This window comes from Larus michahellis, chromosome 8, assembly GCF_964199755.1.
Source record: "Larus michahellis chromosome 8, bLarMic1.1, whole genome shotgun sequence".
NCBI classification, from domain to species: Eukaryota; Metazoa; Chordata; class Aves; order Charadriiformes; family Laridae; genus Larus; species Larus michahellis.
This window is the reverse complement of record NC_133903.1, coordinates 33,852,982-33,868,406: the sequence shown is the minus strand read 5'-3', so window position 1 is coordinate 33,868,406 and position 15,425 is coordinate 33,852,982. Positions and strand designations below refer to the sequence as shown.

General features: G+C 37.0%; 1 protein-coding gene across 4 annotated transcripts in view; it reads right to left on the bottom strand.

Annotated features, from left to right (window-relative positions):
- Positions 1–2,099: 2,099 nt before the first annotated feature.
- Positions 2,100–15,425, bottom strand: part of VAV3 (vav guanine nucleotide exchange factor 3) — a 171,105-nt gene continuing 157,779 nt past the window's right edge. The window contains exons 26-28 of one of the 4 annotated variants that reach the window (XM_074597335.1): positions 12,016–12,099; positions 6,408–6,559; positions 2,100–4,664 (exon numbers count right to left, since the gene is read on the bottom strand). In XM_074597335.1, coding sequence (XP_074453436.1) covers positions 4,623–4,664; positions 6,408–6,559; positions 12,016–12,099 — 278 coding nt within the window. In that variant the 3' untranslated portion in view covers positions 2,100–4,622. Of the gene's footprint in view, positions 4,665–6,197; positions 6,560–12,015; positions 12,100–15,425 lie in introns of those variants that run through there. The other 3 variants (XM_074597337.1, XM_074597334.1, XM_074597336.1) reach the window with 3 other exon arrangements.

Below are 15,425 nucleotides of genomic sequence, written 5' to 3'. Positions count from 1 at the left end.
TCTATTACCTAATTATACAGGCATCAATTCAGCATTTTGTGAAAAAGTGGGTATCATTAACGTCTCATCTCACAGCTTTATGAAATTAAAATTACTCAAAACTACCTTTTCTCCATATAGCGGACTTCTAGGTCAGAGATAAAATTCCATGGCATGTTTCAAGAAAGGCTAAGGAATGTATTCACTTCTTTCTCGTAAATTAATACATTCCAGGATTCAAAGTTGTATGCCAGTGATGACCCTACCTGAATTTGATGAGAACCAATACTACTGTGGCTAGCTAAAGCACTGTGCGTTACATACACACGCGGCACCTCTGCCTGTCGTTTTACCTTTATGCCTGCTGTATGGGGTCTGGCTGAGATGGCATTAATTTTCTTCATACCAGCTCTTACAGTGCTGCGTATTAGATCTACGACAAAAACAGCGCTGACTACACACCGATGTTTCAGCTATTGCTAAACACCTTTTTATATCATCTGTTTTTCACTCTGTGCCGTCCCCCTAGTGAATAGATTTTGGGAGGGGAGACACAACCAAGTAGGTGACCCAAACTAACCAAAGAGATACTCCATGTCATATGATGTCATGCTCAGTAATAAAATGGAGAGGAGGGAGTGCTTCCTCTGTCGCTCAAATGGAATAACCAGTGCTCTCTGAACAGAAAAACTTGAATTTCAGATGAAATAGTGATGTATGCCTCTCAGCAGCCCAGCGTGTAGCAAAGAGACAAGTTAATGTACTGTAGTGCCAATACAGTTGGTGAAACTCTATGACAGTGCCAGTGCATAAATTATATCTGCTGTTGCAGCTCTTTTTCCAAAGTGTTGGCAATATTGATCATGAAATAAACCCAAAGATTTTTCCACTGAACATCAAAGTCAACAGAACAAAACCTGAGTCTGAGGCTGGGTATTTTGTATAAAGCAGTCCCACTTTTTTCTAGACAGTACCTCTTTCTCACCTTTATGAACTGTTAAAGCCTTAAGAATCGACCTTTTCTGCTCCTTCATAGAGCTCAGAGAGTCTGCCTGTGAGGCAGAGGAGAAACGTACCCTGTTTGGCATAATTTTCATCGTTCAAACTAGATATTTTTTCAAGCTGAGATTTTCAAATAAGCTTCCAAGCCTTACAACTGAAAAAAATACTCAGAATACAGTCACAAGTGGTTCTCATGCCCTAATTACAGTGCTTTCTCAATTTCTCACCCATCAGAGGACACGCATCTCTTCTTGCATATAAGGGGAAGAATGTCTGTAACTGAGTGTGATATTGTTAACAAGAGAATTTAATTGAGAAACATTTTTGCATTGTGCGTTAGGTGTGACTCTTCGTTATGTGATATGTTCATGGGTGACAGGCAAATTATGCCTTACATCTGTAAAGATGTGTAAATGCCTCATTAAGTTTAATAATTATCTGTTAGAAGGGCAGTTCCACAAGAAAATATCTGCTACTGAAAAATAGAAGGGACACAACGAATCAACACTGCAATTGTATCATCGCTGACCTTGCTAAATAAATTCACCTGCCCAGAAATATTTTTATAAACATATTAATAATGAATGTTATATTGTAAAAAATGTATGAATGGGTTACACCATGAAAAGGTTATCAAGTAGCCCATGAAATTAGACACAGACTATATTTTCAGATTTGAGCTCAATTCAGCCTGAATTTGTATGTTAATTCACATACGACAGAGGGAGAAAGCAGAAGATGGAAGAGAAAGGACATTACTATGAAACATGACACGTAAAAGGAAACTTTTTAAGAACACCTTCTTTTCAATCAAAAAACAGCAAGTATCATCTTTGACAGACAAAGATCAGTAGTATATGACTGAAACATAACGAACAAAAAAACCCATCACCTTCCTGGATGTGGCAGAAGACAAGGTATCCCAACAATAAGCAGCTCTCGAGGAAAGCTATACTATCCCATTTACATGGACAACTCAGTTTTACAGCTAAACCAGGATTATACAAACCTGGGAAACCAAAACAGAACACTATCAACTTCTGTTCACAATGAGGAGGTGGTTAGGCAAACGAAGTACAAACTTCATAATAGCCAACTATGCATTTTGACACATACCATTAAACAAAAAATTAACCATTTTATTATATTTAACATATTTACAAAATAGTACAAATTAAAGTACTGTAACTCCATTATTGCATGACAACAAAACCTCCATACAGGCAAAAGTAGCACATGAAAGAGACACTCCAGAATATTTAGGAAGTCTTTGGTACTCAAAATATAGTTTAAGATGCAGCATTAACTCAATCAATACAGGGCATTAAACACACAATGACATGTAGATTTATACCACAAAAGTAAGTTTAGCTATGGCTTTCATTCTTCTCAAAAGCTGATTACTGGACTCAGGAATCGCTTAAAAGCTTTACGGCAACTTTAAGATCGAGAGACTACTCAAAATTATTCTAAAACCAAGCTGTTGAAAATGACTGATGTATTTCTCAACTTGTATTGAATTAAACTGCCTCTTCTCAGGAGAACTATATGACAGCAAAGCACTAAACACTTCACAGGCCTAGAGCTTATTCTTCTACCCCTTGAGCAGGCAAAACTGTGAAAGAATCAACTTTGTCTACTTAAGGAATATAGGATCAAGCTCCCAATAAACAATAGAACTGCATGGCAAAACATGATCAAAGACAGTATACTCCCTAGTCTACACTGCTGTACACATAATTTACAAATTATGTTTTATGCATAATCTACATATTTACAAATGCTCTCAATTGTTCCATCAAGTAATGCACTCAACACAATCACAGTTTACATAATTTTGAGGTAAATCCTTGAAAAGTTAGAGCATCAGCAGAGTTTCATCTGCAAGGCTGAATCTCCCAAGTAGAGGATTTCTAATTAGACGATCCCCTCTTTCACCTGGTCACACAGCAGTGTATGCTAGGTGTAGCAGATGGGCAAGATGGCTGCAGAGACAATGGGGATTATTGTGAATCCTCTGTGCTGTGCTTGGTTCTTCCTGATGGCCAGAAGGAGGCCAGAAAGAAGTGAAGAACACTGGGGACAGGCAAAAAGAATCTGAAATACGTACTAGCAGATTCTGGTCTGTGGATGAACAGTGGGTATTATGTCGCTTGTAGAGTGGTAAAAACTGCGGTGCTAACTCGTGCAGCATGTATGCACGCTAATTGCAAGATGCCTATGTGCAAAGAGGACAGGGAAAAACAAGAGAGAGGATGTGGGACAGGATGAATTAACTTTCTTGATTGGTCAATATTACCCTAGAAAGAAAATGCATTTTTATTTTCTTAGAAGTTTTCAAGCCAGATTAGACATTATCTAAGTATTCGAAACTGCACATCTGAAGACATCACCCACATTTATTTTAGCTTGTAACTACAGCACCTCTCACCCTCCATAAATACATTAAAACACTGCCTCACCAAGCAGCGGACACCACTTCACAACGCCTGATGTTTCAAGCTAGCTAACCTAGACACAATTTCCTTTGGGATGTTCATAACACTGCAACAAGCTCACTCTCTCATTGAACTGCCACTAACATCCCAGGGAACAAGAGAGGAAAGGGCACAAAGTAGTCTGCAAGTTCCCTTTGCATTACCTTACAAGAGTATAAAAGGAGATAGAAACTCCTAACTAGGAAAAGACATCTTAGAGTTGGAAGCATCAAAGCTCATCTGAATCAATCAAGAGGTTAAGATAAACAGTTCTGTTCTTGAGGGGTGACATCATCTTGCATTAGTATATGCTCCTTCAGAATAGACCTAGAAGATTTATTTAATATTAATGCTGAAAATTTTAAAACTGGTCTTGTCACGACTATCCTCAGTTGCACTTTTATGGTCAGCTGCTGAAATGAAAAAGCCTCACACAAAGACTTGGGATGACAAAGAAAGGATCCCACAATTCCACTTTGTGGACACTTTTTCAAGCGATACCACATCACTACACCTTTTTAAAATGTTGTCTTCAAACACATTGTTAGAAGTTTAGGCAGGACCTCAAAGTAGTCAGTTAACTAATTACATATGCATGAATGCTACTCATGTTTACTACATTCATATTTCCTTCAGAAGGTTTTTGTGAGTGTAGAACTGTTTGTCAGGTGATAAGTAGTAGTTTGATGTTTCAAGACAAGTCTACTAACTATACTTTATGCCCATTGGAATGACTGAACTCTGTTTTCTGCATGCAGTGATAAGGAATAATAAGCCTTCATCTCCTTGTACCATCACAGATGTTAGCTAGAAGAAAAGAGACTTATTAAATATTCAGCCATAGCTAGTATTCATGGTGTAGTACAGGGTGAAATGAAAAGGAGTATAAAGAAAATTGTTTTCCAGAGATCTTCTGGGAAGGTGAGGGTTGGACTTTGTACTGATCCCCAGTGACTGCAAACCAGCAGGTTGTTTCTTGCACAGCTCTGGGCAAGGTAATAATCTGTCAGCACAAACTTCTGTATAAATCCCAACATTAAGACTGGAAGGTTCAGACAGACAAAAATGCTGCTGTTTAAATACTTAACAAGACCAATAACACTTTGAAGATATTAAATTTTTAAAATCCCTGAAACTGCTGGTCAGCAGAGGAAAGTTTTTAATTCATTCATCCTCTTCAACGTAAGTTGATGGAAACCAGCCCACCTAAAAATGGAAAAAGCAGAACAAAATAATACATGAGATGCACAGGGTTGTTTTGAACAGCTGAACTAGCCAAAACAAGGATGGATCTGTTTAGTAAATATAAGATTACAAAGATAAACTTGACTGACCTGCCACAGTTAGGGTAAGTACCCCAAATAAAATAATAACTTGCAGATATGATGATTTGGAGACTAAATCTTCTTCCCCCCCAAAAAACCCCACCCTTTTTCCCAAATTGGAAGTCTAAGCATTCAGAAAAAAAGTCTAGAAATGCCAAGAGCAGAAGTAGTTTTACTACAGGCAGGATGCTGCTATTTTTTGAATGAGTAGTTAAATATTTAACAGGTTTCAGTCAGGTCCAGCGAATACTCTTCCAAAGGAAATAGCGACTGATTTGACTGTACTAAATGGAGTTGAATTCCATTGCCACCAACAGGAGTGTTAAATAAGACAGAACTGGAAGGCAGAGTCCAGAGTTTTACACTTCATAAGTTATAATGCTATCTCCATTCTGAAATTAATGATGTGTCAAAGAAGGATTGTGTAAGATACAGGGAAGCAATGTCCTGTATTTCTTATTGTCTTATCTATTTGCTTTAGGCTTTTCACTCAGACTTCTTTATACCTAAGTCAATTTAATACCTGTGAAAGACCTCAAAACCAAACCCAAGAGCATGATTGGAAGGAGTAACTGCGTAAATTTTGTTTTAGACTACCTGGCCAAAATACGTCCAGAGGTGAGCTTATGATCTGAAGTCCAGGCTGTGAAAGCCATCAGAAAGAACGCTAGTATATAACAGGGCATCCCTTAGGATGGGGGTAGCTGCATTAGAATGAGATGCTCAGTTTTATTCACAGGTAAAATGTATACAGGATAACCGTTATTTCTTCTGCTTCCCTACTTCTTGTATAATTGACCATTCCACTTTAAGATCATAACCAGGCTCATGTACATTAAAAAAGGTTCTCAAAATTGCATAAAGCAGTAAATCTGGACATCTACTTCAACCGGACTTGCAACTTGCATTTCCAGCTTCCAGCCAATCTACTTTCTTTCACCTCGCATTCCTTGACCCTGCATCTCAGCCCTTTAGACGTGGCAACAGCAGCCTCAAACACTTCTGACTAATCTGCATTAAAAAGCAGTATACTAGGATTGAAACAAATATTGCCTTTACAGATCAAAACCAAAACTTTACTTCCATGCAAGTCTAAGAATGCAGTGTAAAGTGACTTTATAGAAATCCCTGCTAAATATGCCACTTCATATGAGCCACCTTTTCAGAGCTGAAAGAAACAGCCTCCTATAAAAAAGGAGGCTGATTCCATTACATTACAGTCTGGCAGAAAGGTGTGGAAATCATTCTGTGTTAAACTGCTGAACAGACTTTCACGGCACCAGGAACCTGAGCTTTTGACCCCAAATACATGTGTGTGACAGAGTTCAAGAAACTTCAACTGTAGCTGTACTATTAATCCTGGTTATTTTCTAACCATATAAACTTGCCCAAATATTCAGCCTGGTAGGTCACATTAAATAACTGATTAATTTACATGCTGGGAAAGCTGCCTGGCAAGACTCCTGCCTGGCTCCTACAAAACAGAGATGAGAACATGTTGTATCTTGTGAATTTAAACATACAAAGAAGGTTTATGATGTAGGAACACACCTTATTTTTTTTACAAAATCACCGTCAGTGAAGGCAGAAATAAAGAAAAAAAAAGCCAAACAAACAACCTTACCCTTCCATTTACTTCACCTCTCCACCAGCCATTCGCACTCATCTTTGTATAAATTTTGACAACATCCCCTTTCAATAAGGACAGTTCTCTCATGTCTCTTGCACAGAAGTCATACCTGGCTATGGCAATGCCTATCACCTTCGGACTTAGCACTGAAATGAAACAGACATTGATATTATTACAGTTTGTTAATTGAAGGCTACTAAAAGTAATGTAAATAGCAGTACTCTATATATACAGCAATGATTTCACTACATACACTGGCATTAATTTTATGCAAATGTGAAAGCGTCTGCACTATACAGATCAAGAAGGTGAATTGTGTAAAAGTTGAAGGGATTTTATGTGATTTCTTTAAAGTTCTTTTTATTTTTAGAAAAAAGTCAAGCTAGATGAACCTTATAAAGTGTCTCACACCCAAAAATTGCTAAATACATTTGCAATTATTGTATTTTTGTGCTTCATAATAAAACTTGCTGCCAGTTACGTGCATCAACATATTTTACAGGTCACTAGTTTCTTTCCAAAAGAATTATTAGCATTTACAGTTGATTTAACTTTAAACCTCTAATGAAGCAAAACAAACAGAATAAGGTGCTGTTCTTTCAAAAACAACCTCCAAGTTAAATATTAATGCGCTTAAAATTGAAAGCTAACATCAGCATGAACAAAAAAGTAAAGAGTTTCCACAGGAAATCTGTACGGATCATTTGTTACAATCCACACGAACACTGGCTGATGTAAATATATTCTTTTTAGGAGCTTATTCTGTAAATCACCAGTGAATTTATTCTACAAAACTTTTCATCAAGAAAAAAAATCCTGTTTCAGTGAAATTAGTACTTAAAAATTGTAAGCTACATCAATATGTAAGCATTTTGCCCATGTAAAGCCCAGATGTTTTAAGCAGTAACAAATTGTGAAATATTTTTAAAAAGCAAATGTGGAAAAAAACCCTCATTTCAAAACCCAGCACCCCTCTCCCAAATAGTTTTATAGGAAATTATGCTTTTTAACCCTGATGTAGAATGTCCAAACTTGCAAAAGAAACCCTCAACTGTCCCAATTAGAGGAAAGGGGGCATAGCACCTATGAGATAAAGGCCTTTGACCTGAGCAGTTTGGAAAAAAAACCACCTACTACTCCACTGCATTTTGTAGTTGGATTATTTGGCCAAAGCATTCATTTTTTATTTTTTTTCCATTAATGTCATTTTCCCTTGCAGTTGTTTTCCTATGTAAGTCACCATGGATAGGAATTTACCAGCACAAGCAAGCTTCCTACTGAAAAGATTTCAGAAGAATTCATCATATGATCACAATGGATGACTTCATATAATGTATGTATAATTATCTTCTTTTCTCAGAACCCTTTCCAATTTCTCAGAAATTCCCAATCGTCTTTAGGAGATACCATTAAGATTCAAGTTTTAGCAGCACCTTCAATAACGTAATACTAAAAGTTCATAGCTAGTTGCCTTTAACTTAAATCAGGAACACAAAACATGGCAAATGAGCTAGAAAAATTTGACGGTATCAGCTCTGCTTGTATTTAAGATGTCTTCTAACCCCACTGGGGACATTTCATAGAAACAGAGGCTTTTGCATAACAGTATTAAATACATAAAACTCATTATATATTCAAATATTTTTAGCTTACAGAGACAATACAAACAATTTATTTTAAAATAACAACAAATACCGTGTTTAAATTATTATTTACTATAAAAATGGAATGTCTAAAAACCTGTTTTGGCAACAGATTATGCCCTTTTTATATCATGCCACTAAAGTTTAGTCCAACATTTCAGACTGCTTATGTAGAGTATGCTTATCAGATACTTGATACAGGATGTATAGGATGCCATACAAAAGAGAATCAGCATCTCAATGTATTGCTTATATTTACACTGTGAAGATGATGTTAAAATCTAGGTGATATATTAAGTATATTAAAGTTCAAGCATACTTTTTCCCCCCTCTAAGTCAGATGTGGGTGCTACCTGTTTAGATTCTGACATGAATGTTATGTCCTATACCTTATCAGGATTTCAGTAATCAATTTTACAAGGAAAGAAGACATCATGGGCAGCAATTGTTTTGGAGAAAGAAAAAACAAAGAGAGCCGTTATTGATTGTAAGGTCAGTAACCATTCATAGGCGTGCAGCAATATCACTGGCAGATTTGGGGAAGCATCACAGGATGAAAGGGGAGCAGGGTATCATTTCAGATTCTAGAAAGGAGATAAATGGGGCCAGGAAGAAATTTACACAAGGCAAAGATGAACAAATTTGGTAAAACATGGAAGAAAAGAACTAAGGAGGGAAGAAATGCATGGAAGAATAATAAAGAGGGAAAATACTGAGGAAACTTAGGATAGGAAAAGAAGGAGGGGCAGATGGTGGGGAAAGGAGGACTTCTGTTTTTCAAGTTGTGAAGCCAGGGAGGAAAAGCAGAAAGAAGCGAGAGAAATCAAAACCATCTATCTCCAAAAGTCTTCAGGCAGAAAGTAGCAGAATTTAGATTAATTTAGAATCCAACATCCATATTTTCAAATAAAAGTTATGCTCATGATAGGAACTATATAAAAGGAAGCCAGATGAATGATGGAATACAGGAAAATGACAGTGCTAATTTTGGAAAAAAATATTAGCCATATCTCTCTGGTGACATAGTCCCAAAACCAACTTGAGTAGAGACTATCAACCCTGAATTCCCAATCAGAGCTGTCCCGGGATAAATGAAAGTTAAGGGAAGACAGTCAGCATCTGGAAAGGGCATCCGTACAGATGGGAGTGAGAAGAAACACTGAGTGAAGGAGAGAAAGAGGATATCTACAGGGAGAATGAGGAAGGAGAGAGAGAGAATGGGATTAACAACAGAGACTGACAGAAAGAAAGCGCCCAACAGGAGAATGTGAAAGTGAAATTAAAGAGGGGAAAAAAGAAAAAGCAAGAAAGAGAAAAAGAAGCTATTGAGAAAGCAGTAATAAATAAACCTGGTGTATTAGGAGGGAGATACTCAAAGGATTAACAGGAAATAGAGTGAGAAATCTGAGGAAGGTGAATAGAAGGTACATGTGTGAATGAGAAAAATACACTTTTGCTTAACCTAGTCTTTCCTTCTGCAAACAGAAGAAAAGACAGGGAACTGTCGTCAGCTTTGATTCCCATTAGAGTACATTGGAAAAGCTTCTCATTGACAGTGAGATAGATATGCTACAAATGCATTTTAATACTAGTTTGGGCCACTGATGAAGGAACTGGGGTGCCAACAAAAGAGTCTCCATATGATCACAGCAGGCTGCTCTAGCTTACATTTTTGCCTGCACTTAAATTCCACAAGGGTCAATGTATCATTATAGAAGTTGTGAGTAGATGTTTCTCTCTCCTTGTGGTACAGCCTCCTCATAATTCTGCAGCCATAGCCCCTAAGGGTTGCTCTTGTGTATTATTTTCCATGCTCCTTGAAGCAATGCACGTTTATTTGCACTGTTTAACCAAAGCTCAGTTCTATTATACAAGCATGGGCAGCACCTCCAGTAGTGCTCAGTAGACAGTTTAACCCTTCGGGAGATGGGTTACCAACTTCCATATCAGCAGAGCTAAGCCAGCTCTGAAGATCCTTTAAAAAAAAAAAAAATACTTGTAACATCCATTAAATAAGTATTCCTTTATTTAATGTAAGCAAATTCTTTGGCTATTTTAAAAAAGATGGTTTTGCTAAGAACATGCCACATAGTCTATCCAGCAGAACGTGAAATCCCATTCAAACAGGTAGATAAGCTTAAATTAAGAATTACTCATCAATATTTTTCTTTAATGTTTTGTACTTGTATGAAGAAGTACTTTACACAGCATATTGCAATATGCAAGATATCGAATCCTTACTGTTACAGTTATTTAAGAATTTTCTGATAAAGCGGTTTTTCATAGGAAAAAAGGAATATAATTATAATTTGTTGAAACCATATATGGGAACATGTGATAGGCTTAAAGTAACCCTGAATCTTGATTGCTGTTCTATCACTGTAGGCCACTTCACAATTTTGTTTTCATGGAACCGATACCAGTTTCAGTAAGAACCGACTTTATGATCAAGTACTGTGCAGTTGAATGAAAGAGGTCGTCCTCTATCGTCACCCAAAATGATAGAACCTCACAGTATTCGCCTACAATAAAGTGCCAAAACTTAACTCCTTTGTGTTCTCCAATTCAAATGAGATGAGTGCTTCAGACATTCCAGTTAAATGTCATGACCACCAGGTGAACAGCTATACCAGAATGGCTTTCTATTAATCTTTTCTACAATGTGTACTTTATATAAGTAAATGTCAACTGGAAGAGTGCCTTAAAGCTTGGATTCCGAGTCACTGTTGTGACTACTGAAAGGAAGTAGAAGTATCTGCCTCCAAAAAAATCTATATGTAAGGAGACAGAAATAGAAAAAACAGAATCCAAAACAGTGAACAACTGAGAGGCAAAACAATCAAGAGCAGTATAGGACATTGAGATTGAAATCCCTGGCATGAATCAGAGAGACGCTCATCACAAGTAAGCACACTAGCAATTCTACTACTGAGCTGCTCCCTACGTCCTTTTCCCCTCTAGAAACTGCGGAAAGCCTTAAGAATCCATCTCTGGGCACTGAACAGCTTGGATGGCCTCTGTGGGGCAGACATAAAACATACTGCCTACTTGGATGTCCTAGTCAGATCTTGATTACGACTACATCCATGTTCGTGCATGCTAGACACCTCCCTTCCCCTAGTGCAAAAGCCAACCCCACTCACGATTTCCACAACTCAGGCCAAGTCCTCCACCCCCTGTACACAAAGGTGTGCCAGTGTAATGTGAGTGAATGCTGCGTTAGCAGCAGTAGCTCCTTCCACATGCTCCTCGAAGGCATTTACCTTCCTACTAGCAAAATTCTTCTTGAATCGTCCAGCGGTGCAGTTCACCTCTTTGAAGACCAGGTCTTAGAGACCAGAGCAAGTCACAGCCATACTGAAGCACTAACTGAGACTACCACTGCTACTACTTCAAGCATTTTTATGCAGTCTCTAAGTTTAAAATGTTTGCATTTACTAAAGCCAGGGATGGTTAAATGAGAATAAAGAAAACAATATTTAGAAAACAGATGGGTAAAATTAATAACAATGTTAACGCAGAATTTAAAGAAAGCATTTTCTACAAAATAACTACTGTATTCTAGGATGCTGCTGCAGTATGGTTTGCTGCAGGGATGGGACGAATATATCATTTATCTATAAGCAGTGAAATTTTCAGGTTTGTGCATTTGAACAAATACATTAAAATATATATAGCTCATAGATGACAACTACACAGCAAATTAACAGATAAGTGATCATTGATTGAATCTACTGCAACTATTGAGCTTTGAAACACCTATTCAAACTTATGCTTGTATACACTTTTTCAAAAGTTTGAGAGTTTGATTTTTGTTACACTCCAAGAATAACGTGTAATAACTCAGTTTTTGGAGTCAGATAAGAACGGAAGTATTAGATTCGTCCCTTCCCTTGCTTGCTGCACATAGAAACAACGGAAGCAAATTTAGAAGAAATATAAAAGCAGTAAAGCAGTACCTGACCAGAAAGGAGTGGAGGAAGGGGGAACAAAGCTGTAGTCTGGAGGAGTTACAAAAGAAAACCCACAGAACAAAGAAGGGGCTTAGAGAAAGAAAGAGAAAAAGAGAAAAGCAAAAGAACATTGAAATATTGTCACAAGATTTAAATAATAGTTTTTTAACTATATAATTCATTGATAATAAGGAAACTAAGGTTCCCTACTAAGGATGTCTGGAAGGAAATTGACTATAATAACTAGAAAATTTGGATCTATTATTTCATTTTTAACAATTGCATTTTTCAAAAAGTAAAGTAGAAAGACACCCATTCAGGGTTTCAGAGAAGCAAATGAAAACTGCAGACTCTTGCAAATATTTTCGGATTTAACAGAATATTTGTTTCTTCTTTAATTTTGTGTGGACCCCACTTCCTAACAGAACAAAAAGCAGGAACTCATGCACATGTAAGAATTCCTCTTGAGCCCAGGAAGATTAGTCACACGCCCTTAATTAGGAATATAGTCTAAGTACCAGTTGCACCAGGGTCTCATAATACGCATGGGAAAAAGTATGCATTTTGTCCTGATAATCATTAACATTGATAGGAATTCCACAGCTAAACTGCATCCTCTAAGGCCCAAACAGTATTCCTCGTCTTTGTAGTTTTCCCTGACTTGAGAAAACACCCTTGAGCAAGCAAAAAAGCGTTAAGTTTGGCCTAGGCAGAACCAGCACATCATCCTAGTCCCTGTAACAGCTTCCTCAGATGAAAAGTTAGAGGGGCACTTGCTCTATTGCCAACAAACCTAGGGTCAATATGTTTTTAAATACAAAGTTAGATGAAGTGAAATAAAATTCCTTCAAATGGAACTACAGTTTGTTGACGTGTTCTCCCATTTTGTCCCTTTTTTGAAGAGACAATGAAGATATATAGTGTACGAAGTCTAATAAAATTGGGAAATTTGCTCCCAGCTGTGATTTGGAAAGGGAAGTCCATCTTCAACTGTATAAATGATAACGTAGCTTCTAAATTATACCCAATAATATCTATAATTACTGACCAGGAGCGTTCCTTAAAATTGTAGCAGGATTATATTCATCACATACAGCTGTTACACTGAACATATTCTTGTGACTACATATGAAACAAAATCATTTTGGTTCACAATGGTTATTTGCAGGAATGACGACTAGAACTATTTTATGCAAGGAATTAACAAAGAATCCATGGTGGAGGTAATGATACGGTTTTGTGCCTCTCACCTGGATGAGTATAGATATATTTGTGACAATGAAACTACCAGCACAATTAAACTAAACAGGGCCAATACTGTATTTTAACATTGACAAGCTATGGCTTACTTGTTAAAAAAACCTCACAACATAAACCAACAGCAGTATCTCAAAGTAATACAAAAGAACTATACTCCAGGGCCTCACACGCACTAGGAACTCACTTCTGATCCTTCACAGCGACGAGCCTTTCTCTGCCTCCAATACTAAATGGATTATCTGAAAATGCATGAGGTTACCCGAGGAACTCCTTTATACTGGAGCTAGTAACCCACATGACAGCTTGGTGTGGAAATATGTTACACAAATCAAAAGGGCACCTTGACTGAAGCAGCGTGCCCATTCTTAGAGACAAATAACTGCCTTTATTTCTACAAAAGGACAATTATAGTGTGCAGAAGTAGCGTGCAGGAGTGAAGATAGGTCAGGTGCTACATAGGGGGTGGGGGGTGGCTGGTCCTTTCCTGGCCATACATTATCTTAATTTTTTGAGAATTTTTCTGGTTGATATAACTGAAGATTTGTTTTTACTTGTGAAATTCTGGACAACTAAACCTATGTGGGCAAGGAAATCCTACTAGATTTCTACAGATAACTAGTCTATTTTTAAAGGTCGGCGGTAAGGGTTTTGGTGTTGGCTTTTAAGGAGAAAGGCTGAGTTCTTTCGTTTCCTTAAGGGTTGAGATGACATTTGTTTTATTTTACTTTATTAACAGATACTTTTACACAGTGAATGGACTAAGTAGTAGAATGATATGATATAACCAGTGTACCTACTCCTAGTCTACAGCTGATGAAAAACAGTCAAATAGTATTTAGGCTTTGTGATTTAGGTTATATTAAAATCAAGGAGACTCAGATTTCTCAGTATGATTGTGCCCTGCCTCAGCAGATTGGAATAAAAACTACTCTGCAGAAGAATGTAAACTTTTCTTCCATTTTTGCCTTTATTTCATTAAATGGTCAATCATCTCTCTAATCTAATACAAAAATTAATATTTTTCTTTGTAGCAAAACAAGATTTGATCATATTACATCTAGAAAAGACTAGGACTGGAAAATTAGGAAGAAAGAATGTACCATTTCCCCAAAAATCTTCTTAATTAACTTGAATTTCTATATTGAGAAAAGTAAATGTCTGACAGCTTTTACAACAACATTAAAAGTGTACAATAAATATCGGAACAGTGGGTGACTTCTGCAAGACTAGGAGACTAAAAATCTAAGTTCTAATTAAAGTGGGATGGCAAATTAACTAGCTCCATAAAATGAAAATTTTTGTTCCAAAATTCTAATAGATGCTGAAGGGAGAAATAATTCTCTAAAAATTTAAGAAGTTACAAGGTGATTTATTATGATTCATATCAGAAATTACAAGTAAACTGAAATGCCACTTGATTTTCTTTCCTTCAATGGGTAACTGAAAACATGACAATTACAAAAAATGAATATAATCACATTGTTCCAGAAAGTGAAATTAATTTGGTATTGCCATTCAATTTCACAGCAGCTCAAAGACTTCGGCAGTAGAAAATAATACAACTCTGACAAAGTCTACAGTAGTTCAACTCATGGTCTTTAGAAATACTTTTCCCACTTCCTCTGTCAATTATATATGCTAAAGGCCAGCTGTTTTGAATAAGAAGCTGATGCCTTTTCAAAAGATGGCCTCATTAAAAATCCAGATACAGTCATGTGAATAATGTTGTGCAAAATACTGAGTTGAAACCCAAAACCTCCTTAAAATCAGCTTCAGACTGCCAAAGTCCATTGCATTCACTGGCTTCAGGCCCGTGCTTGTTAAAATAGGGTTAATGTGACATTGAATAGTTGAACAACTGAAAAAAAAAAAAAAAGAAAAGAAAGGAAAAGTACCCCTCTCTCTCTCTTCAGCTAACTTGTCTGGCTTCCTTTTAACAACTGTTTTCTTGCACTCACATTAAGTGGGAAAAGTTCAAAAAACCAGCTATGTTGTTTTTCTCACTGAGGGCTGGACATGGGGCATGTCCAACCGCTGCCCCATGACTTATTTGCTTCCTCTACTAAACAAAACTGCAGCCTAAAGTTTACCAACTTGTTTCCAAATTCAGCCCAGCAGTGTTCACACAGCCTAGATATATAGTTATCCTAACATCA